The sequence below is a fragment of the Chamaea fasciata genome, unplaced genomic scaffold (assembly GCF_029207755.1).
Source record: "Chamaea fasciata isolate MVZ Bird 193981 ecotype frontalis unplaced genomic scaffold, bChaFas1.0.hap1 SCAF_6, whole genome shotgun sequence".
NCBI lineage: Eukaryota > Metazoa > Chordata > Aves > Passeriformes > Sylviidae > Chamaea > Chamaea fasciata.
This window is the reverse complement of record NW_027094091.1, coordinates 60,194,529-60,217,560: the sequence shown is the minus strand read 5'-3', so window position 1 is coordinate 60,217,560 and position 23,032 is coordinate 60,194,529. Positions and strand designations below refer to the sequence as shown.

The following is a 23,032-nucleotide window of genomic DNA, read 5'->3' as shown; positions in this document are numbered from 1 at the left end:
GGACTAATATTGCTGTAATTGCATCACTGAGATCAGATTGATCAGATATTCATTCCAGAACAGGCAGCTGCATGAGAAACTGGCTTCTGCCCTGCATGCCATGTCAAAAGCATGGCAAGTGCATGGTATCGGGCAGAGGTCAATCAAGTAGAATAATCAGCAAATGGGAATGGGAATTACGTTGCAAATATTGGTGGTTTGTTTAGTTTAGTTTTGTTTTTTAAATATTGCATGAATCTTAACAAAATTACCTATCTGGAAATCCTGACTGCTATCTGAGGCTGAGAGGGATGACTTTTCATGCCCTTGCTTGATGAACAGAGCAAATTGTGTTCACCCAAACAGGATTTCTTTATTTTGAGCTGTGAGTGTGATTTGTCTGTCTGCACTGAACAACAGCTGCTAATATCTGATATCTGCAGGATTCAAAACAAGAGGCTGAAGTCGTGTTCTTAACTTGTTATTTACAGGGGAAGTAGGGAACTCTGGTCAAGATCAATAAGCTTTTAGAAACAGTTTCAGTAAAAGTAAAAAACCCCTTTTTTTGTCGTTTGTGAGTGCTACAATGCACACTTATAACCTGACTGGTTCTTTCTGTGTGCAGCGGCAATAGAAATTGATTAGATTTGAAAATTAATGTTTCAGACTGCAATTCAAATATTGTTGCCCTTCACTTTTCCTTTTCACTACCCATTAGAATGTGACATTCTTAGAAGTGAAGGAGTCTCTAATGTGGGACTCTTTAGTACTGTCATTTCCACACCTGCAACAGTGGAGCAGAGCATGGCCACTGTACAGCACTAGCATGACTAAAAGCCACTGAACGCTTCATTTCTGTGCTGACATTAAACAGTTATTTTGAATCATGACGTGTTGAAAGTCCCAGTTTCATGTCTTGCATGATGCACGTGGCTTTCAGTTTAGCTGGAGACACTGCTCCAGACACTCATTTTCACCACACACAATTCCTTCCATGTTGGAAATGCTGCTGCTTCTCCACACCCTGAGGTCAGGAGAGGTCAGCAGTGGAGCATGTGCCTACACGTGATGGAGTAAGGTCCTAGAATAAAGGCTGCCTGAGGTTCGTCCTGCTAGGCAGGTCACTTTTCCATTTTTTGGGGTGGTAAAGTACATATGCAACGGGACAGGAAATTTCAGAGGGAAACTGGGATAATTAAATAATTTTGTTTGGCCCATTGCCAATTCTTTCATCTCAGAAAACATTGCTGTGGAGACAGGCACAGATCCTATAAATTAGTCTAGTCTGAATAGCTCTCATGTAACATTTTTAGACATTGACCTTTAGTGAACATCTAACATGCAAGGGCATTTCTGTGGGACAGTTTGAATACTTCTGCTGCTTTTTTTTTTTTTCTTTTTTTCCTCCTTTATTGGGTGTTCCTTGAGATTAAGGCTGGACTAAGTGGATCCTCAGGTTAGTGTGGTATTTCTTTATGTAGATTCCATCACAAAACCACTCCAGAAGAAGATGTTTTCATGAGCAGGACTTGTATAAATTATGAAGAAAAAAATTGCCTGGAAAAGCTGAAATAGAGATTTAAATACTGCACAAGCTGGATAGAGTTAAAGCTATGCTTGTGTCTAAGTTTCTAAATCTAAAAGCCATAACATTTTCTCCTCCCGTGCTTAATCTGGAGTGTTTGTACTAAACCACCTTGTCTGCGTGCCAAGAGATTGCCACAGAGAGAAACAAATTGCTGCTGATGACAGGTAAATTCTTGTTATTCTGAAAATTATTCCTCAGGCAGCTTCTCGGTAACTTCGTTTTCCAGGTGATTCCTGATGAATCAGTGGCAGCGGCTCAGAGAGGAAACAGTTGCTCAGAGAGTTTTGCTGTGGGGACGCTGGTGTGTACCTTGGGAGCCTGGCAGCTGGCCGGGAGCATTCCAGGAGCCAATCCATAGGTCTCATTCCATACATCCCCCCAGCAGTACTTATGGAGAGCCCTTAGATGGTGCTGTATGGCAGCGCTCGGCCCGTCGGCACCTCCGCTGCCTTCGGGATGCCCGTGCCCCAACCCCAGGGCTAACGTTTGGCCGTAGTTCAGCCCAAAGGAGGTGAAAAGGCAGTCTCTGGGCACTGTTAATTAGGACGAGTAAATGAAAGCTGTCAGAAGAGACATATTAAATATTAAATTCAAACATGGATTTCAATAGCTGCTGTAATTTAATCCTTACGAACTTGAATCGTGTCGTGCTTAAACTTCCATGCCAAATGTATTGCTCTCTGTCTGTAAAGCAAAGGGCTTTTAAATAATAGTTCAGGAGTTTTTAAAGGACATTTGAGGATCATCCTGATGGAAGAATAGCGCTCACCCTGGGAACTTCCTCATGTAAATATGGGTGTGGTGGTGTGTTTTTCAGGTTATCTCTTCCAGGCTGTGAAACCCTCTTCATTTCTGAAGAACTAGGGATGCAGATTTAGGAATTTGAGTTGTGCCGTCAGTTACAACGGAATTGAAATGGAATTTCCTCTAGCAGGATGGGTTACAAGCCACAAAGTAAATTTTATTTGGAGAACTGTTGGGTGAATTATTTAAGAGTTATTAAACAGCTCTCAAATACTGATGGTATCGTTTGTAACAACACAAGAGAGAAGTGAGGTATTGAAAACAAATTGATCTTTGCCCCTTGGAAATGAGTTATGTGACTGTTTTTTTCTAAGTTGGGAATATAACCTTCCTATAGTTTTACTGCATGCTTATGCACGTTTCTGTATTTTCTAAGTGTTTTCCACCTGTTCCTGCAGCTTGAGGGTGTTAAGCCTGGGAATATTCTGCCAAAGCAAATGAAATATGCACGTGAAATAGTTCGTGTTTTCAGAATGACTTCATGTAGTCATGACTTTTATTTATTTAGAGGGAGAGAGAAAGAGCTGGTGTTGTTACAGTCTCCGTTTTCTCTGCTCTATTTTTTTAATCTCTGAAACTTCCTATAACCCAATTTTTTTTAAATTTTATTTTATTTTTTTTTTTACATTTGAAATGTCCCAGGCTGCATAAACTATCTGCTGTGTGTTCCTCTCATCCCGTGGTCCCTTATGCTGTTGTTTTAGGTGTATCCTTTACCATTATGCGGGTTGTTAACATTACCCAGAATTCTGCTGCCATGTAGGTGGGACCAAGCACTGAGATCTCCTTTCTTTTGAGTTGAGAAAGAAACTCTGGCTTGAAAACACTGACAAGTTACTGGGTGGTGATTTGTAGCCTAAAGCTGGTAGCTATAAATTCTCACCTGTGAAAAGAGACTCTTGTAGCTCTGCACAATATGTTCTTCCAGCTGCAGCTGAATTTCTGCGCTGTTAATATCCTTAAGCAGCTGCAGCAATGTGTCACACTGATGTGGCATTTTGCGTCCCCAAAGCTCTGCTCAAATATTTGAACTTAGGAAGGCACTCCACTGAGCTGAGAGGGAGGCCAGTGTCGCTGCAGCTTTACAGAAAAAGAAACAGCACCTGGGAGGTTAAAGCAACTTCCCCTCACCCTGCAGCAAGTCAATGGTGGAGCTGGAATTACAGCTCAGGAGGTTCCTGGCTCATGCTACACCACGCTGTGGAGAAAGGTCATTTCCCAAAATAGTGCAGAAGGTTTGTTATTGATAATAGGGCAACAAAGGGCTCTGGATGTATTAATAGGTCACCGCGTGCCGCCCTCAGTAATACATAATTTAACAACCTTCCAAAATGGGCTACATCATATTTTTCTGCAGCAGTATCACTTTCACTGCTAGTTTTTGTCTGCTGTTTTATCTGCTATAGGTATTTTTGTTTTGGCTCTTCTAACACAGTCTTATTTAAAGTAAATAGGGACATTTACTAAGTAGGCATGAGAAGCCTCCTGATTAGCAGCCACATTAAACTGCAATACCCAGCTCACCTTTCAGGTCAGCACAGCTCCTCTGCCCCTTGGAAGCCACGGAGCTCTGCCTGCCTGAGAACAGAGAGCTGATGGAGGATTTGGGTGGCAGTCAGGAGCTGGGGTACAAGGATGGGAGCCCACAGGGCTGCCAGGGTTGGTGATGGCCTTGGGCCTCCCAGGGAGGCAGGCAAACCCCATTCCCACCCAGTGTGAGGGGTAGAGGGCAGACGGTGCTGATACTTGTAGAGGGGGTTTCATTGAGATTTGGTCCCAGCTGTTCCTCAAATGACCTTGGGGATGGGGTATTAGGTAGCTATTGTTGGATGTTGTAGATTTTTATTTCAATTTGCCTTTTATAAAATGCTGTTGATCCCCTTTGAACTCTTTTACTTCAGCAGTGTACTTACTGAAGGATTTTGTTTCTTCTCAAAATGAATTATTCGACCTGCTAGGTTATTCAGCAAATTCAAAAGTACTATGTAGGAAACAAGTTTATTTTTTCACCAAGGACCCAGCTCTATCCATCTGCAATTGAAAGAAGAAAAAAAAGGTATTTTGCCTTAGCAAAGTCTGAAGAACTGCAGTGAACCACGGTGAGAAGAATGACATTCACAAAGCAAATAGGTATTGAATCAATTTATTCAGTCTCGTTATGGTTTGAGTTTGGGTGAAGAGTCTCCAAACAGGGAAACACCAGGGAAAGAAATGGGGAAGCCAGAATGTGTAAGGAAAGTTAAGCAGAGCACGTACAGCATCCAGAGACTGCAAGGGTGCTGTTCTCTCATCTTCATGTCTGTGGATGTATGAATTTGAATTAACAGAGCAATGTGAGCTTTATGTGGTGCGCTTGCTTTTTAATGCTTGCTGGTTGAAGTAATTGGATCTATAGCTGTGGGCATTGGGAATGCCAGCTTGGCTCTTACGGTCACTGACTTGCGAACATGACCTTCTGGAGGTCAGAGCACTGGAGAGCTTGCTCTGTTTCGTTCTCAGAGTTCCCAGCCATAATAGTCACTGCTTTGAAAAAGCATTGTCAGTGTTCCCTGCCTTTATTCTAGTCTGTTGTTTGTGCTGAATTGTGGTGTGCTTTGTTTGGTTCTTGTTTTATTAGTTAATCTCTTTAACTATCTTCTGGTGGAGTCAGAGTTTTTGAAGTTTGGTTAACTTATTTTCCCCCGTGTGTGTGTGTGTGTTTTTGTTTGGGTTTTTTGAACCACAGTTGAGTTTTCACAACCGAAACTGGTTGATCAGAGATTGAATTGTAAATATTTGTGGTTTTGAGTGATGTTTGGTACTTGATTGGGCATCCTGCTTTCATTCTTCCATATGATGAAGTCAGCCAGATGTAGTCAAGCAGTGCCACATAGGAAGAACAGTACACTTTCTGGGTAACAAAGCCCCTTCTTGTGATTGAGGCCAAATGATTCATGGCAAATGCTGATGAATACACAATTTCAGCATTGACCACATCTGCTTTCCCTACTGGGGAACTCAGGAGAGACCCGAGTAAAACATCCTGTAAAAAAAGAGACAAATGATCTCTCTGGAGTGTCTCAGTTCATGCTCCTGGTCTGGAGCATGCTTGAGTTCTTGTGGCAGAAAGGGAGGTTCCAAGGTCTGTGTGGTTTGTATTTTCTGGCATCAGATGGTTTTGTGGTTCTTCATGGTATGAAGCCTTTTGAGGAACCCGGGGAGTTGCTGTCAGTGCTCAACTTTCCTTGTACAAACCTGTCAAAACACACTGGATTAAAGCACCAAGCACGGCAGGAAGTAACCCATAGCTTTTGTGCTCCATCACTGGATCAGCTGGACTTAGAACAAAGCAATCATGGTGCTGGTGATTGGATTGCCTACCATAAAATTCCCGGATGGCTCACGTGGGGATAGCTGTGCTTCCTCAGAGCCTCTTGATTTCTCCCTAAAAACTCACCAGGATATAACTATCATGCTGTCCCTATCAAAGATTCTGTTTTAGCTGATTTGAATATGTTTTTATCCCAGTCTTTAACCTTCTTGCACCAGACTGCTGCTTAAAAATGCTCACATTACCAGCTAAAATTTGCATTTGCTATAGGAATTCTGTTTGGGACTGTGGGTGGGCTTACTCTGTCTAGGTAGTGGTGTTGTTTTTCTGGAGTTAAAAGAGTTTAGACCTCCTTAAAACTGAACTTCTGCTTACAAAAGATTTGAGTATTTTTACGTCTTGCTAGAGAGCCTTATTTTTTTTTGTGCTGCTCTGTGGCTTGATTGGGGCAAGCAGCACGTTGTATATCTGCCTGCACTCGTTTGGAATTGCTGCTGTGCCCTGGGTGTTGTGCTCAGATTTACAGCTGAGGTAAAAAGAACAACCACTTGTTACCATCTTTTTTTCCCCCTCCTCAATGTGTCAAACTGCTCCATGGTCCTTTGGAAACGTACTGGGCTACTTGGAACCAGGAAAAAGAAAAAAAAACAAACAAAAAAACCCAGTGAGCAGAGTCCTAAATCAATTGTCTCAGGTCTCATTTCCTTCAGGGTTCTGCATTTCTGACTTATTTTGGCAAGGGTGTTTTCACTGCTTTGCAACAGGCAAGAGCTACTGAGGATATAAAATGTTTTGTCACTCAAGAAGAAGCAGAGCTGGGAAAATTAGGAGTCCCAGCTGTTGTATAAATAGCTTTAAGGGCATAACTTTTTTGAAGAGGCCTGTTTGTGGCCGAGTTGTTCAAGGCATTCTCTTAGTCAGGAAACCTGTTTTCTGTAGCCCAAACAGATTAAAATAGGTTTGGATCATCTCAAAAACACTTCCCCCCCCTTTTTTTTTTTCATTTTTTGCCTGGATATCTTTTGTTTATGTGGTATGGCCTTGCTAAAACTATCCATTCCTCAAATCTTCCTTCTGCTCATACTTTTAGATTCTTATGAAGGTGTATCGTATAATTCACACTGTGAATTTTATTGTGTATTGTTCTTTTCCTTATTTCTCCCTATAGATGGAAAGCTGCTAGAGCTGGGGTGAAATCCATGCTACCTTTAATTACTAAGGGCAAAGTCCCACTTTTGCACAGCACTTCTCTTTCGTTTCTTTCCACTCTGTTAGAAAATGACCCACACTATAGTCCTTTGCCCAAAATCCTGACTGTTTCTCCTCAAGAGATGCTGAAGTTATATCATGAATCTGATGCCACAATATGGAGCCTTTATTTGCAGATGTGTATAAATAAAATCAATCTTCCTCTACAAACCGTTCAATTGTATTTCCCAAAAGCTGAGGAATCTGCAGTCCATTAAATCTGGAGGTAATGAATGAGCCCAGCTTGTGTTCAGAAAGATTGGTTTGTTTTAATCTGGCTGCTGACATGAATTGTCTACAGTTTTTTCCTGCAAAAAATGAAAATTTTTGATGTGTTCAAAAAGTTGCGGCTCTGTGGTGTTTAGTGTAATTATGTTCATTCATGTTTTGAATAAAAGAGATCCTGAACAGTTGACAGTGTATGTGATACAGGCACAAACCAAGAGGTTTGCAGGGGATGAGGAAGGGGAATTACTTAAAGAAAGTGTTCATCTTCTGACATCATTTGTGCAAGGGAGAGGCTAAATCACTGGCAGCAGGTGCCCTGAGCAGTTGGTAAGGCTGGCTGCTGTTCAACTTTTTTGGATGTGGGTTTGAATTACAGTGTTCTGTTTGATCATTATCAGGAAAAAAGAACCACATTTTGACCTGCAGCACCTCGAGGTTAACTCCCGTGCCTTATCCATTAAGAAAAAAACCCAGTTGCTTGTCTTCATGTCCAGCCTGTGAGACATGGAGGATGCATTACCCATTTCCTAGTTAACCTGCATGAATCTGTTCTCTGACACCTCTTATGTCCGAAACAACCTGCGGGCTCTGTCAGGGCACAGCCATATTGAGCTTGCTGGTGAGAAAGGGCTGGTTTCAGGACCCTCCAAGAGGTCTTTGATTAGAGTCTCCTGCCTCTCCATTTCTGGAGAGTTTTATTGCCAATCTCAGATCCTCCCTGAAATGAGCTGAAGACTGGATGAACTTTGGCACATGCTTGATTGTCCATTAGTAAGAGAAACCGTGCTAATTGGCAAGAGCCCCACAAGATCTATTGGGCTGGGCAGATGGATGGTGTGAGGAGAGGCTGCTGTCTGTTCTTGCCTCTGCCTGGTGTCCCAGATTGCCAGCTGCAGTCAGAGGGTGAGACTTTCCCCCTGCACTGAGCAGCAGTCTCTCTCTGTGGCCGGAAGGTTTCCCTGGGTTCTCTCACCTTGCTGGGAGATCTTTCAAAGACCTTTGAAAGAGGTGGGAGGGTGTCTTTCCTTGAGGGTAGCTTTCTTTGCCAGCTGTCCTCTTTATAGCCAGGAGGGAAAGGTAAACAAGGATACCATCAGAATTCAAGCTGAGTGCATCCTTGGGATGGTGTGAGATGTCAGATTTCACTTGGCTTGACTGACAGTATTAATTGTGTTCTTGGGTAAGTGCTTTTCCCTTTTTTGTTTACAGGAAAAGAGTCTTCAGAAAGTCCCTTGTCAGAAAGCTTGTGACGAGATGATGTGAGGGACTCGGCAGTCTTACATAGGAAGCAAGATAATTGGTTTGAGTTTGTTACGACACTGCAGCTTGCTACAACGGGCAGCCCACCCTCCTCAAGAGTAGAGCAAGAGGAGACCAGGTATGTGCACTTCTGCTGGGGTGGAAGTTCTCTGGCTTTCAGTGTTTGCACAGTGAATTCAGCCTCAACATTCGTACAGACAGCAGATCTCAGAGGAGTCAGAGGTAAGTAGCGTGGCTCTTTGAGGTTTCTAGAAAGAGCTGCAGAGCTAAGGGATTTCTTCTGAGTTTTTGGCCTGTCATGAACTGGCAGATGACATGGGAGGAGGCAGTCCCTGGTCATTTGGCAGTGCCAAGAGCAAGCTTTGAACCATGCTAGCTTCTGGCAGGTTAGGACACATTCCTACTAGACATTTCAGAGTCCTGGCCTCTTGGCTGCCAGTGACAGTTTTGAGTGATCTTTTTATTTACTTCTGGTCACTACAATTGAATTGTCTGAGTTCCTCTCTTAGACTAGCCCAAGAAACTAAAAAAGTTCAATGGGAAACAGATTTTCTGAACAGTGCAAAACCATGCCTCATCCGTTTTCTTTTGGCACGCTGAGTGTGGAGGATTCTTGAAGTCTACCATCAAATAAGAGCCTGGATCTTGACAAGCTATTGACTAGGTGACAGAAAAAAACTAATGTCACTCATGTGACTTGGGCTGAACGGCAAATACAAAAGTTGAGTGCACTTATCAGTTTTAATAGACTAGCCACAGGATAGTAACAGTGGGAAGATGGGGAAGAAGACTGGCATGGCTGAATAGGGAGCTTTTGGTGAACTCAGGGAAGAGAAAGGATTTCTGACATTTGGAAGAACGGGCAGGCAACTCAGGAGAAAAGTACAAGGGTTGTCATTGGGTCATGTAGAGAGAAAAATTAGAAAGGTGAAAGCTCAGCTGCAACTCAATCTGGCCTTCTCTGTGAAAGATAATAAAAAAAAAAGTCTTAATAAATTCATTATTAACAAAAGGAGGGCCTTGGAGGTCTTTTCCAATCTTAATGGTTATTGGATTCTGTGAAATACGTTTATCCTTGAAACATGATACCCCAATTTTTGTGAAGCGCCTAAATTCACCCTCAGTTATATTTTCCTGGTTGGAGTTGCTAGAGGACTGAATTTCCTGGCTCTGACTTAGAGAAATCTGTCACTTTGAGTAGGAATGAAACTTGACTGATGCAATCTTATCACAGTATCACCATATAAATGGATCTTATTTATTTTTAATTGAAATGTCAACTTAAAAGATGCAGTGCATATTTTTAAATCACACTGACATTATATTTAGATCTTTTCATTAAGTTCTGGGTATGCAGTCCTATTAAAAATAGGGAGCTAAGTATAAAAAACATGAAGTCTTAATGCTTGCTTACTAAATATTCAGAGTGCAAGTGGGCATTGCTCTGGTAACACCTGTGCATAGAGCTATTCTGGTACATTTAAAAAGTGTCACTGGCATGAGTGACAGCCACCAATGTATTCACATTATTTCAGAACCCTGCTGATGGAAGGAGCTTTCCTGCAACTCTTTACTTACAGTCCCTTCCCATTTAAAATGTTTTTCTCAGTTTCAGGAAAGAAAGATCCAGGGATTTTTATTGCTAAAACAAGCACTGCTTCTAACTGTGCTGGCATGCAATTGCACACTATGTACTGGATACCAGGGAAGTGTTAATCCCTGCAATCAGGGAATACCAGACATGGATAGTTCGTCTTCATTTATTTTGCTGGTTCTGGCCCAGAGCAGGGCCTAGACCGGGCTCATGCGGTGATTTGTGGCAACTTTCGAGGCAGTGAGAGCAAACTGGGAGAAACCTGCTCCCATTCACTGATGCATCTTGCCTCTGTGGCTCCAAAGTCCTGCTCACCCACGTGTGAGCACCTGAGTGAGGGCTTTGACCCTCCCAACTGGCTTCCTGGTAAATCTCTTAAAAAACGAATTCTTCGGCCTGGCGTGTCAATGAACATTCCAGGCTTAAATAGCAGGGAAAGAATCAAGCAAGTATTTGATGCTTTGTTGACCAGCCAGAAAGCAAGGCTTATTTTTGGTTTTGGTCACTTTAGGCTGTGTTGAATACACTGGCATGAAGGTCTAGGGGCTCATTTTTCTCTTCTTTATTTAAAGAGGCACATTCCCAGAAGAGTAACAATCCAAAGTTTACACTTCCAGTGAAATGCCGTCTGAGAAGTGCTGGAAAAAGAAAGGTATGTGATAGAAAGTAGAGGTCTGAAAAGTGAAGTAGAGCAGAACTAAATGCAAACAGAAGAGGAACTTCTATGACAGAAACTTGAAGTCTTTTAATTAACAATAGCCTAAACTGGGAAAAAAATGGGAAGTGGTTGACGTTTTTTTTAGAGTTGTGCCATATGTTGGTTTTAATAATGATTGGGGTGGAGGGAAATGAAATAATTACAAAGAAACCCAAAACAAAGCAAAACCAAGCATGGAAACCCCTTCCCCATTTTAAATAGGGAAATAGGTTCCCACAGGCTGCAAAACTAGTGCCATACTATCACTTGATGCTCTGTTCTTCTGCACAGTAGTTGTTGGTTTTTTTGGGGGGAATGCTTTTTTTGGGTTTTTTTTTGACTTAATGAAACATATTTCTTGTCTGTGTGTTCCCCTACCCCTGCTACTACTCAGTTCCAGTTCTTTCTTTCCCTTTCCCCTTTCCTTTCCCTGTCCTATGTAAATCAAACCTGCCAGGTTGGTCAAAGGCAGGTGTTGTGCCCATCTGGAAGCCCAACAGCTGCGTTCCTGCTGTACTGCCTGGCATCCACCTGGATGGCTTCCTAGGATATGTTCCCAAGAGCTCTGCAAGGAGCCCAGCAGCCAGGTAAAATCACAGTCTTTGGTTCAAATGGAACCTGTGAATTCAGGCAAGGTGGGCCCCCACCCCTTCTCCAAGGGCTCTGCTGGACACTGAGGCCGGCCCATGTTCAAGGTTAGCTGTCACTTCAGGGATTTTTTAAATTGCATCTCAGGGAGTTTTTAAAACTTTGGTGCAAGAGAAGATGCCTTTTTCCTTTGCAGACTCCTGGAGTGCTCTGTGCTGGGGAGATGAGGTTCCATTTGCTGCAGCTCCACAGGCACCGTGGTGGCTGGCAGACTCCAGGCAGGAGTGATTGCCCTGGTGTTTTATTAGCTCCCAGAAAATATATAGCAGGGAAAGGAGGCCATGCAGGCTGCAGCACGGGCTGCCTGAGCTCTGACCCTGGGGGCAAGAGGCTGCGCTGCTTTTACAGCCAGCACTTAACCTCGCTGCTGAGACTTGTCAACAAGGAGGCCAATTAGCAGCAGGTAAGATGGGGGATGATATAATGCAGATGTCTGTCTGCTAGGAGCGTAACTGATGTGTTTTTAACACAACAAGGATGTTAAAATACGACTCGGTATAGATGATGCTCTCCCCTCCACTGCAGAGAAGCCCTCTTGACAGTGAAGTGTTGTAGAGAATTGTAGGTTTGTTGGTTTGGTTTGACTTTTTGTCCCTTGCCCCTCCCCCTCCCCACCTCAATGATGAATACGGCATATGTAGGATTGTAAGAAATAACTACTAGAAAAAAAGCCAATTTTATTTTTTTAAGCATATATTAAAAATGTACATAGATTCGGAATGAAAACAGGACACTTTTTGTTTTGCTGAAAGGGTAGTGCACAACTGGAGCTGTTTTCTGTAATCACATGTGGGTATTGGAATATTACTGGAAGAAAACACAGACTGGGGAGAGTTAATTGATTAAAATCATACGACACTGTTGTAGCCACCTGCTGCAGAGGGCAGGGGCTCCTTATCACATCTCAGCATGTCACACTCACACCCGTCTGGGTGCACACAGGGGTTTGCTGGCAGACCAAAGCTTCAGGGGATGATTGCAGGCAGTTTGTGTTTTGGCTGAGACTGGCCCTGATCTTTTAGGCAGAAGCTTATTATAAATGACTCAGGGGCTGGAGTTTCTACAAGACTCGCACTTAACTGCTAGCTGACTACTTAGGCAGTCAGAAAATTCAGTAAGATAATTCAGGCGCCTCCCAGCTTCTTTTAAGTAATTCTGCAGACTGGTTTTGGTGATTTAGAACTCATTTAAACGATTAAGCCACTTCTTCATAGAATCACAGAATGGTTTGCACTGGAAGGGACCTTAAAGCCACCCAGTCCCAACTCTCCTGCCATGAACAGGGACACCTTCCACTGGACCCGATTGCTCAGAGTCCCCTCCAGGCTGGCCTTGAACATTTACTGGGATGGGGCACCCACAGCTGCTCTGGGCATGATTTGCATGATTGCCTTTTAATTGCTAGGATGACTATTTATGTCTAGTGCCAAAAACTCCACAGAGGGTATCACTGTATCTATTGCAGATACAGCGTGGGTGGGAAGAGAGAGACACCATGACTTACCAACTCCGTGTCAATGCTTTTTTTCAGGTAAGGAGTCAGCAGCAGAAGAGGAGCAGTGAATTCCAACACCCAGCAACACGTACAAGTTACTGATGAAGGCCCTGAAAGTCAGTATCCACACCTCAGTAACTGTAAGTTTTTTCAGCTGAGTAGACATTAACATTGCCCTGACTGGGGGAAAAAGGCAGTCCACATGTATTTAATGTTAACATTAATATATCTGAGGATAATTCTTATGTAAGGAACACCCAGATTATTTTCTTTCCTTGTTAGTGTTTAAGTAGTCTAACTTCTTTTAGCATGTTGCGTATATTTTCTTGTTCAGTGGAGTCAGCAGTACCTTTTCTTCTTGGAAATTTGTCTGTTCTTAGGGTTTCCTTCTTTAGTGTCCTCTGTGCATTTTAATTATTCCAGTAATCTCTGGTTAAAAAAGAGTTTTTTCTAAAATGCTGATAAAATGAGTACACAATATTTCTACAATGAAAAAAATTATTTTCATGATAATGTTTTAGTGCACTGTGTTCTTTCATTTACTGCTTAGCTCTCTTTAAGTAAATTTCCCTGATTTCATTTGGACTGTTTCCAAACAAGAGCAAGTCCACCAAACTACTGCTTAAGGATCTGTTGTGACAGGTAGAAGAATTATAACAGAAAGGCCTCATAAAATCAGTCCTGCTCTGTTAAATTAACAGCCAGCCTGTCATCTCTTCTAAGTGCAGTTAAGGAACTTGCAAGTTCCCCTGCCAAAACAATCTTGGTGTGAAAGGTTCCTTAACACACCCACCTGTTCTTGGGTTGAAAAGTCAGTGCATCTGTAAACAGTAAGATCTGTTCCAGGAGAACCCGTACAGGAAAAGTGTGAAGAACCTGAATCTCAGCACACACACACAAATCCCCTTGTGACCAAACAATGCAGTAGTAAGAAAAGTACCAGCCAACAGGAGCTGCACACGAGGTCTGTGAAACTGTGTAACATCAGGATGGGAGTAAAGAATTGGCTTTTCCCGCATGAAGAGAACGGAGTCTCGGCTGACTTACTGCCACAGCCGAGGGCCCCAGGCGATGGCGGGAGGCGGCGGGGCCGGGCCGGGACCGAGGGACGGAATTCCCAGAGCCGCGAACGGGCGGCCCGCGGCCAGAGGGAATTCCAGCGGGGAACGCACAGGGCAGCGAAAGGCGCCGGCGGCAGCTGCGGGCGGGCGGGGACGGCGCCGAACGCACCGGGACACGGAGCGGCGGCGGGGCGGGACCCGAGCTGGGAGAGCCCGGGCCGCGAGCAGGGCACAGGGGGAGAAACAGGGAAACCGAGCGGGAAACCGACGGGGAAACCGACAGGGAACCGAGCGGGAAACCGACGGGGGAACCGACAGGGAAACCGACAGGGAAACCGACGGGGGAACCGACAGGGAACCGACAGGGAACCGACAGGAAACCGACGGGGAAACCGACGGGGGAACCGACAGGGAACCGACAGGGAACCGACGGGGAAACCGACAGGGAAACCGACAGGAAACCGACAGGGAAACCGACAGGAAACCGAGCGGGAAACCGACGGGGAAACCGACAGAGTTCCCGGGAAGGCGCCGCCCGGGGGGAGGGAGCGGAGGGGCCGCGCCGCGGAGTATGAGGACCTCACAATACGCACTGCGTAGTATGAAATGACGCGCCGCGAAGTTTGGGGACATCATAATACGTGCCCCGTAGTATGGAAAATACGCGCCGCGCCGCGGAATGTGAATTTACGCGCCGCGGAGCGTATGCCGGGAAAGCGCGCAGGCGGGGCCGCGGGGCGAGGCGCAGAGTGAGAGTTTAAACCCGCGGTACGATCCGGGCAATCCCCGCCGGCCCATTCCCGCCGCCTTTGGGAAAAGCCGCCCCGGAACCGCCGCAGCCCGGGCCGGCGGAGCCGCCGCGGGGGACCCGCCCGGAGCCCGGAGCCGGAACCCGCGTGCGGCGCCCCCGGGAAATGGCTCCGGCGGGACGCGGCGGCCGGCGGCGATGGCGGCGGCCGCTCCCCGGGAAAAGCCGCGGCGGCTCCGCCGGGTCAGGTTTATCCCCGGGGAGCCCCGGGCCCCGCGCGGTTGGAGCTCCGCAGGGAACGCGCCGGCTCTGCAGGCGGCGGGAGCCGGAGCGCATTCCCTGCTCCCAGCTCCTCCCACAGCCCAGGGCTCCAATGCCGTTCCCGCATTCCCGGCCGGGCCCCGCGCGGGATTTCCAACAGCCACGGCGGCTCGGCCGGGCCGGGCCGGGCCGGGCCGGGGGGGGGGAGCCGCAAGCGCTTCGTGCCTTTTGAGCCTGTCCTGTATTCCTTCTCGGGGTTTCCCCCGCTTTCGCTGTATGCGGCCTTCAGAGGGGTTTTTGTGTTGCTTTTCCCCCTCCGCTTTCTCCCGCGGGTGTTGGGGGCAGGCGGGGATGCCCCCGCTGCCCGGGCATTCCAGAGTTCAGGATCTCATCCCTGCGGCTGTGGGCACAACACTGCGGCGTTGTCTCCCTTCCCCGGCAGCGGGAGGCTTCTTTCCCTTTCCCTTCCCTCTCCTTTTTCCCTGCGGGCAGCGCAGCCCCTCTGCCCCAGCGCGGAGTGGGTTCTGACTGCCTCTGTTTAATGAAGCTTTGCCAGGCATTGTGTTTGAACGCCTTGAAAACGTGTTGCTATTGGGGATTTTAAGTTAATTTTGTTTTCTGACTGAATTTTAATTTTTTACAGCTTTACGGTTGCTGGAGAGATGGAAAGCCGTAAAGGCAGTGCCTGATTACCTGTCAAAGATTTCAGCATAGTCTGGTTTCTTTAACAAGAATGTTAACAGATTTGCCAGATGAAATTACACCAAGTGCAATCGTGAGAAGCTACTCAGCCGTTCAGCACTCTGCCAAATTACACGTTATTATATTTTTTCACTAACCATGCACTCTAAAAAGTCTTACTAAATTTCTGTTTCTGAAAAAATTGCAGTTGCCATGGGTTTTTCTCATAACTAAATTACTTGTTAAGTTTCATACGCTTGTTGTGACTTTTATCCCTCCAGTACACCATCACACTTATTTCTTTTACGGCTTGTTCACTTTTTCATTTTCTTTTTGTGTTAATAACAGTAGAATAAGCTACAGCTTGTCATATCTATAACTTTTAAAGGCACGAATTTGCAGTTATGTTAAGTTCCAAGAATCTAATGCTCTGTTACCTTCTGTTAAGTTGAGCAAGGCTAAGTTCTATGAAGTTAATCTTGTATAAGTTTCAATATTATTTAGACAATGTTTTATTCCAGTTTTCAGAGATTGCTAATTACCTTAGTTCACATGTGTTATTAATTATGTCTATTATCTGAAATATTCCTGGTTGTTGTATTTGACTTATTCCTGATTGCTGTAAGTTTCTGGCTTTGCTACATATATTGTTCTGTTTTGATGTTCCCTTCATACTCATAATAAAAAACATGCATCTCACAAAAAAAAAAATCAAAAAGAAGGGGAATTTAACACCGTGAGAACATTCAAATAATGCAATATGTACATTAAGACAACAAATCATTTTGAATAATGCAATTTACATTAAAAATTTGGAAAAAAGATCATTAAATCTAAATCCCCTTTGAGTGTACAGCAGCACAGCCTAATTGATTCATTAACTTAAAGAGAAGACAGGCATGTGTTTTTATCATCAACAGGTTAAAAGTAGTCATCTGTTCATTTGATCAGATAGGAATTGCCTCTGAGAAGATGAGGTTCAGTGAGAAATGACTTCATCACCACCCAGCCTTTGGAATCTGAACAGGAGCACAAGCAGGAGTGCCAGAGCAGGGCTGTGTCTGGAGACTTACAGAGGAAACTTGGCAACAAAAGCCTTTTGTCATCATCGTGGTTCAGTGTTCCTACCAACCTTCTTCAGCTATTCCCTGTTCCAGCTCCCACAAAGACATTCTGTGATGTCAAAGATCAACATTTCCAGCTAATGGACTTTTTCCCAAGTCTCAACTATTTGGACCTTAAAACAATGGTCATTGATCTCAATTTCCCCCAGAGACATTGGACATTATTTTTATTTTTCTCATGCTGCAAGGCCCTGTGTCAGTGACGTGATTGGATTTAAGAAGTTTTGTTGACTGTAATCAGCTTTTTATGTATCTTGTCCCGTATTTAATAGATAATTGGTAATAGCATTAATAAGATGCAAATTGTTTTAACATCAGAACATATGAGCTTTTAAAATTAATTTAAAAGGGGGGGATGTTGTGACAGGTAGAAGAATTATAACAGAAAGGCCTCATAAAATCAGGCCTGCTCTATTAAATTAACAGCCAGCCTGTCATCTCTTCTAAGTGCAGTTAAGGAACTTGCAAGTTCCCCTGCCAAAACAATCTTGGTGTGAAAGGTTCCTTAACACACGCACCTGTTCTTGGGTTGAAAAGTCAGTGCATCTGTAAACAGTAAGATCTGTTCCAGGAGAACCCGTACAGGAAAAGTGTGAAGAACCTGAATCTCAGCACACACACACAAATCCCCTTGTGACCAAACAACGCAGTAGTAAGAAAAGTACCAGCAACAGGAGCTGCACACGAGGTCTGTGAAAACTGTGTAACATCAGGATGGGAGTAAAGAATTGGCTTTTCCCGCATGAAGAGAACGGAGTCTCGGCTGACTTACCACAATAAGGATCTGATTTTTTTGGAATGCATGACTGAGCAGAGTGCCCAGAAGAGGAATGATCCCCCCCCCCCCCTTGCAGAACTGACCTGGAAGGTTGCTACAAGCACAGAATCCTCAGAGTGAAGTCCTGGAGCTGTCCTAGGACTATTTGCTGTATTTCTTCATCAGGAGTGAGAGCCAGAGCTTTCCTCTTCAGCTTTGAAATTGAAGATAAATATCATTGATAAGAAAAAAGAAAGGGGAGATGTTATCTTCTTGTCTTGTAGGAGAATCCTTTCCCCCTTCCTCCAAATCAATTCTAAATATATTTAAGGTGAAAAAAAAGAGAGGAAGGAAAACCAAAAGAAACCAGAATATAGCCAACCTTTTTAATTAGAGTATATTGTACTTCCAAACTGGATACACTAGAAATTGGCAATGCAACATAAGATGCAAAGAAATATACCAGTTACTGTCAAAATGACCCTGTACAGCCTTATAATGCAAAAAGCTTTATACAATACAAATTTTTATTAATGTACACAAACCTTGACAGAATGATATTTGAACATAGTACAACGAGTAAAAAAAAAAAAAAAAAAAAAGAAAGAAAGAAAAAAGTGCTGAGAACTTTAACTGAATTACTGAAAGGAAAAACACGCCAGCTTTCATGAAAGAATGCATAGTGAAAACCAGTACGAAATTACGTTTATGGTGGGGGGAATTTATCAGAACTGTTGGTCATTAATGAGACGGGGGAACCTCTGGAGAACATTCCTGTCTTTAGTATTGAACTGCAAACCAATTATTTTAATATGCAAGAGCTCTGATAAATAGTGTATTTTTTTTTCTTAAAAAAATAAAAACCTCCTAACACACTTTTCCTTACAGAGAAAACTTCTATAACTTGCCAGAAAGAATGAGTTTATCCTTTCCAAAGTGCTAAACAAATTTCCCAGGTACACTAAACTTTGCCAGGTCAGATACTGGTGCAGTGGAGCATGGTCAAAACACGTGGCGGTTGCATGTGGGCAGCTCATTCTTGGAAGTTCCAGCCCCATTTCAATGGCCATTTGGTTTAGATACAGTGGCCCACTGTTTTAACCTTCCTCCTCCTGGGCAGCTGTACTTTACCTGTAGCTGGTGTGAAAAACAAGCTTTTTGATTTGGGAGTGTTCGCTTTTCTGTGGTGTGGTCAGGGATGTGCGGAGTGTTTTCACAGAACTGGTAGAGCTGCTGGATACAGCTTGCACAGTTCATGCTGTCCAGATAGTAACTTTTTATGCTTGGAGTACTTACCAACACAGTGTTTTCTATTTTGTCTGTACTGTGCGCGCAGGAGCTCTGATGGAGTACAGCGTGGAGAGCAGGGCCCTGAGTTAGGTAAGTTGTTTACAAAGGTTTACACGCAGTTTGGAGCAGATGGGTTTTCTTCACTGCACAGACAGAACCGCCAAGCGCTCGTTAGAACCAAAACTGTCTGCTGGAATGTGAACAAATGGTGAGACTTCTCTGTCCTGTCGTTAATAACGCCAAATGATAACCTGCTCTGATTTTGGATGTTTCCCCCTTCTAACTAGCTTCCAGTATGGTAACAGGAGTGTGCAGATTAGGAAGTCCTCCACAAACAGGAAGAATTTGGTCATGACAGTGGAGAATGTTTGGCCATCTCAGTACAAAACAAATGTAGGAATCTTGCAAATAGGTTCAAGTGATGCGAGTTTTGCATCCAGAAAGTCCTTCTACACAAGCTTCATTTAAGAACTAATGAAGATTGAGTTACATTTCTGCTTGTCCATACGGCTAAGAGCCCTTTTGAACAAGAAATGCCTTCCTGAACTGGGTTGTTGCTTTCCTGCTGTCACAAACAAGGGGTGGTTGGATCCCCCCCCATCCCACAACAACCTGCACAGGAAGTTCCTTCAGGACAGCACGAGGGTGGGTCGACAGCATGAAAGATGTGACTCAGGGCACCTCCTACAGTGGCTTGGCCAAGGGACAGGGAGGGGACTGTGGCAAAAGCTAGGTCAGACAGTTCTAATAGCTGGTAAAAGACAGCCAGATCCAAATCCAAGAGACACCATGGAAAACAATAATTCAGTGTGAAGGCATTCCTGCATGTCACATGATCATTTTGCAATGCTTCACATTTTATACTTCCAATTGTAAAACAGAGTGCTTTTAATCCCAGTCTTTCTTCCCACATACTAAATTGTCTAAGGAACAGAAATCAATTAACAGTCAGTTACCTTCTCTTGTATTAAGATCACTCTTGGCATTTTGAGATTAACAAAGGTTATACAACCAATCTGCATTTGCTTCTTCCTGCAATAAAGTGCTACATATAACATGTCATTTTAATGACCACAAGTAGGAGCATTAAATAAGTACAAAGTTAGCTTCCTAGCAGGACACACTCTATCTGCCATCAACAGAAAGGGATAAAGTATTATTGATGACAAGGAGGGGAGCGAGAGGACTGTTAAATTTGCAAGTACAATTGAAACACTGAGGGTATAAAAAGAGAACTTTATGGTTCCAAAAGCATCTTCTTATAGCTTTATATTTCAAAGAAGTGACTGGTACCTTTTCAAATAAACAGTCTTATTAACTTCAACCCACAATTTGTTTTTTTCCTTTTTTTTTTTTTTTGCAAGTGAGAAACAAACTAGTGCAAGACTAAAGCACTGTGCAAAACTGCCTTTTTTTTTTTAGTCTGAGTATTTATACCCAGAATTTATCCATACCCTTTTTAAAATCCCCTTGTTGGATTTTTTTTTCCCACTACAGAATTCTAGTTATACAAGTTGTTCCTGCAAACTAAAAGGTAACCACTGCATAATACAGTATATATATAATATTTATATGCCCTTTTAAAACAAAAGATGTATGCTTGTGGCCCAGAGGCAGGTGTTTATCACACCTGTGTAAGAGCTGAGAATTGGGCCTGCTGTGTGGGTGCGTAGGCTGCACACACTGCATGTGTGTGTGGATATACACACTCTTGTCATTGTCATGCTCTCATCCTGCAGTGCTGAAAGCGACTTTTTTTCCTCACCAGTTCTACCCCAAATCCTCAAACCTGGACAACCGAACACAAGGCATCAAACAAGTAAAGGAAGCTGCAAACAGCACTGAAATAATGCACCAGTTCTCCCCCTGCCCCGGCCCAAACATCCCTCCTTCCGCAGCTGCACAGCTCAGAGGGAGGCGGAGGGAAGGCAGGGAGCGAGTGCGTGAAAAGGGGAGAAGGAAGATGGTTAAATAAGCCAATCCAAGGGATGTGCAAAAGCAATGTCATGGCACGCTACAGGCAGCCTCTCTCCCACACACCCGCACGCACACAAAGCCCAAAAATAAAATGCATCAATATGTCATCTTACAAGTGCTGATTGCCAATAAGGACACTCTTTTTTTTTTTTTTTCTTTTTTTTTTTTTTTTTTCAGCTTAACAAGACAAAATAGTTTCTTAGATAAGAGTACTGGGAACATGCCTCTGAAGGTAGAAGTATGCAGTAGGTCACCTCTTGGAGATTTAATAAAGCAGCTTTCATGTCAATGCAATAAGAATACACACAGAGCCATTTGCTAAACCTTACTAATGATATAGTACAAGTGTTCGTTACCTTTTGGGGCTACGTTTTGCAGCAATGTATAACCTGCTGGGTCTGTTTGGGGGATTTTTGGTACAGAATGCAACTGCCCTCAGACAGTTTCTGCCCTTTCTGTTAGTCCAAGGTAGGCAAGGAAGGAGTGTTTCGGTGAAGAGGCACCTCCCGGTGCAGTCTGAGGTCTGGGTGGATGGAATGTGAGATCGTAGTGGTTTTTGGGGAAAAACATGGTTAAAGGAATAAGGTGGGCAAACTCTGAGTTCCAGTATTTGTCAAAGCACAGGGAAGTGCCGTTGATGGCCAAGGCTTTCACTGCCAGGTTCGGCTCTGCGCCGCTGCCGTGCGCAGCTGACATAGCTACTGTTTGCAGAGCCTGGGAGGCAGACATGACTGAGAGGGGTGACAGAAGGTTCCTGGAGCTGTTCACTGGTAGGAGCGGACTGGCTTCCTTGGAAGCTGAATACTGGCCCTTCTTCTCCTCTTCGGAGCAGTCCCCATTCTGGTGCTTCTTCACGTGGCGGCTGAAGACAAAAGGGTGGGTAGTCTTGAACAGGCACTCGTCGCAGCTGAAGGTCTGGCGTGGAGCGTGCTTCAGTTTCTTGTGCAAGTTGAGATTGTCTTTGCGTTTGCAGCTGTAGCTGCACTGGTCACAGTGAAAAGGGCGCTCGCCGGTGTGGACACGCACGTGCTCGATCAGCTTGTTGGCCGTCTTGGACAGGTAGCCACACTGGTCACACTTGTAATGGTTGCCAAGGCGGTGCTCTCGGATGTGCATCTCCAGCTCCAGCTGGTTGGCTTTCACTGTCTGGCAGATCCGACACTTGTACTCCATCTTGTAGTGAGTCTTCAGGTGGCACTCCATGGCTGCGGGGCGGTTCGTGGAGTAGATGCAGAACGGGCACCTGGCAACACAGCAAGGGCGGGCGGGGACAAAGGGAAGAGGAGTCACTCAGCTGGCAGAGCCGCGTTCCTGCTTTAACCCTGGCACTCAGCCCCTTTCTGACCTACTAAGGAGGAGAAAAAGGCACTCGGTTCTCCCTGGGAAGCCTCTTTCCAGTATTTGGTTAACCTTGACACATCTCTGCTTAGAGGAGGTTTGCCCATTTAATGGCATTCCTAGGAAAACACTGATTCACCCAGAAGGAGCATCCCTTTAACCTTCTGGCTTACCTTGATGGGGTCTTCCCCCAAAGCAGGCCGGGGAGTGCAGGGTGGGTGACTGATGCACAGGTACTTTGTGTAACGATTCCTAGTGTTTGCACGAAGTCACTTTGGCCATTTTTTCCATTAAGAAGTGGTTTAAAGTGAGTGTTTACAGATGAGTATGAAAACAGCTGTTTAAGTAAAGATGGAATAAACTTGTAATACCACACGTACAGCAAAAGCTTAGGAATTCCCTTTTCTGTGACCTCGAACAACAAGCTTGCTGGGTATCCTGCTAGCAAGAGCTGAAAGCCAGGCTGCTGGGATGATTTGTAGGGACTCCCGTTTCTGGGAGATGAGCTAACCATGCTGCAAGGGGTGTGTGCTTGGCAGTGTTTGCCTACAGCCACCTCTGCCACGGCAGGAATTGCTCCTGTGCAGGAACAGGATGTGGGTTCTGCTTCCTCACAGCAGCAAGCGTCCGGCCTGGGGTGGACATGGCAAAGGGCCTCCCCCCAGTTCCTGAGCCAGGAGGGGCCAACAAGGGTAGAGGAGGGAACCATGAAAGTTTGGAAAGAAGCCTGAGCTGCACGCTGAACGAGCCTGGCCACCCCCCAAACCCAAAACACGCCCACTGTTGCTTGGTGCAGCTGAGAGGAAGTTGGTGGGGACAGCTCCCTGCCAGGGATCTCTGCTGTACTGAACCAAGCACGCACCTTCCACATGGAACTGGTGAGCTCAGAGAGCAGGGCTGGATAAAAACGTACAACTGAGGCAGCTGGCTACTCTCTTCTAACA

At 44.6% G+C, this 23,032-nt stretch overlaps 3 protein-coding genes and 1 long non-coding RNA gene across 11 annotated transcripts in view; 2 read left to right on the top strand and 2 right to left on the bottom strand.

The window, feature by feature from the left end:
• MMAA (metabolism of cobalamin associated A) overlaps window positions 1-13,194 on the top strand; it is a 40,539-nt gene extending 27,345 nt beyond the window's left edge. For 2 of the 4 annotated variants that reach the window (XR_010721547.1, XR_010721548.1), the window contains exons 8-10: window positions 8,367-8,535; window positions 10,584-10,663; window positions 11,103-11,295. The gene's annotated coding sequence lies outside the window, so the exon portion shown is untranslated. Of the gene's footprint in view, window positions 1-8,366; window positions 8,536-10,583; window positions 10,664-11,102; window positions 11,296-11,492; window positions 11,760-12,887 lie in introns of those variants that run through there. The other 2 variants (XR_010721549.1, XR_010721546.1) reach the window with 2 other exon arrangements.
• LOC136291455 (uncharacterized) lies at window positions 12,014-13,727 on the bottom strand. Its single transcript, XR_010721552.1, has 2 exons — window positions 13,645-13,727; window positions 12,014-12,961 (listed from the first exon to the last, which is right to left on the bottom strand). It is a non-coding gene; the product is annotated as an uncharacterized lncRNA (long non-coding RNA).
• LOC136291453 (transcription termination factor Rho-like) lies at window positions 13,453-17,048 on the top strand. Of its 3 annotated transcripts, none has more exons than XM_066186543.1 (2): window positions 13,453-14,680; window positions 15,565-17,048. In XM_066186543.1, the coding sequence occupies exon 1, from the start codon at window positions 13,869-13,871 to the stop codon at window positions 14,520-14,522; it is 654 nt and encodes a 217-aa protein (XP_066042640.1). In that variant the 5' UTR covers window positions 13,453-13,868; the 3' UTR covers window positions 14,523-14,680; window positions 15,565-17,048. The 3 variants fall into 3 exon arrangements, 1 of the variants encoding a protein (XP_066042640.1); XR_010721550.1 differs by lacking the exon at window positions 13,453-14,680 and adding an exon at window positions 14,816-14,903; XR_010721551.1 differs by lacking the exon at window positions 13,453-14,680 and adding an exon at window positions 14,832-14,908.
• An 807-nt stretch (window positions 17,049-17,855) lies between these two features.
• ZNF827 (zinc finger protein 827) overlaps window positions 17,856-23,032 on the bottom strand; it is a 113,233-nt gene continuing 108,056 nt past the window's right edge. For 2 of the 3 annotated variants that reach the window (XM_066186530.1, XM_066186529.1), the window contains exon 14: window positions 17,856-21,993. In XM_066186530.1, the coding sequence (XP_066042627.1) occupies window positions 21,186-21,993 (808 nt within the window). In that variant the 3' untranslated portion in view covers window positions 17,856-21,185. The remainder of the gene's footprint in view (window positions 21,994-23,032) is intronic. The other variant, XM_066186531.1, reaches the window with a different exon arrangement.

What these genes read in the sequence shown, in the direction of transcription:
- LOC136291453 (XM_066186543.1), top strand. Translation starts at nt 13,869, where the DNA reads ATGAAGAGAACGGAGTCTCGGCTGACTTACTGCCACAGCCGAGGGCCC.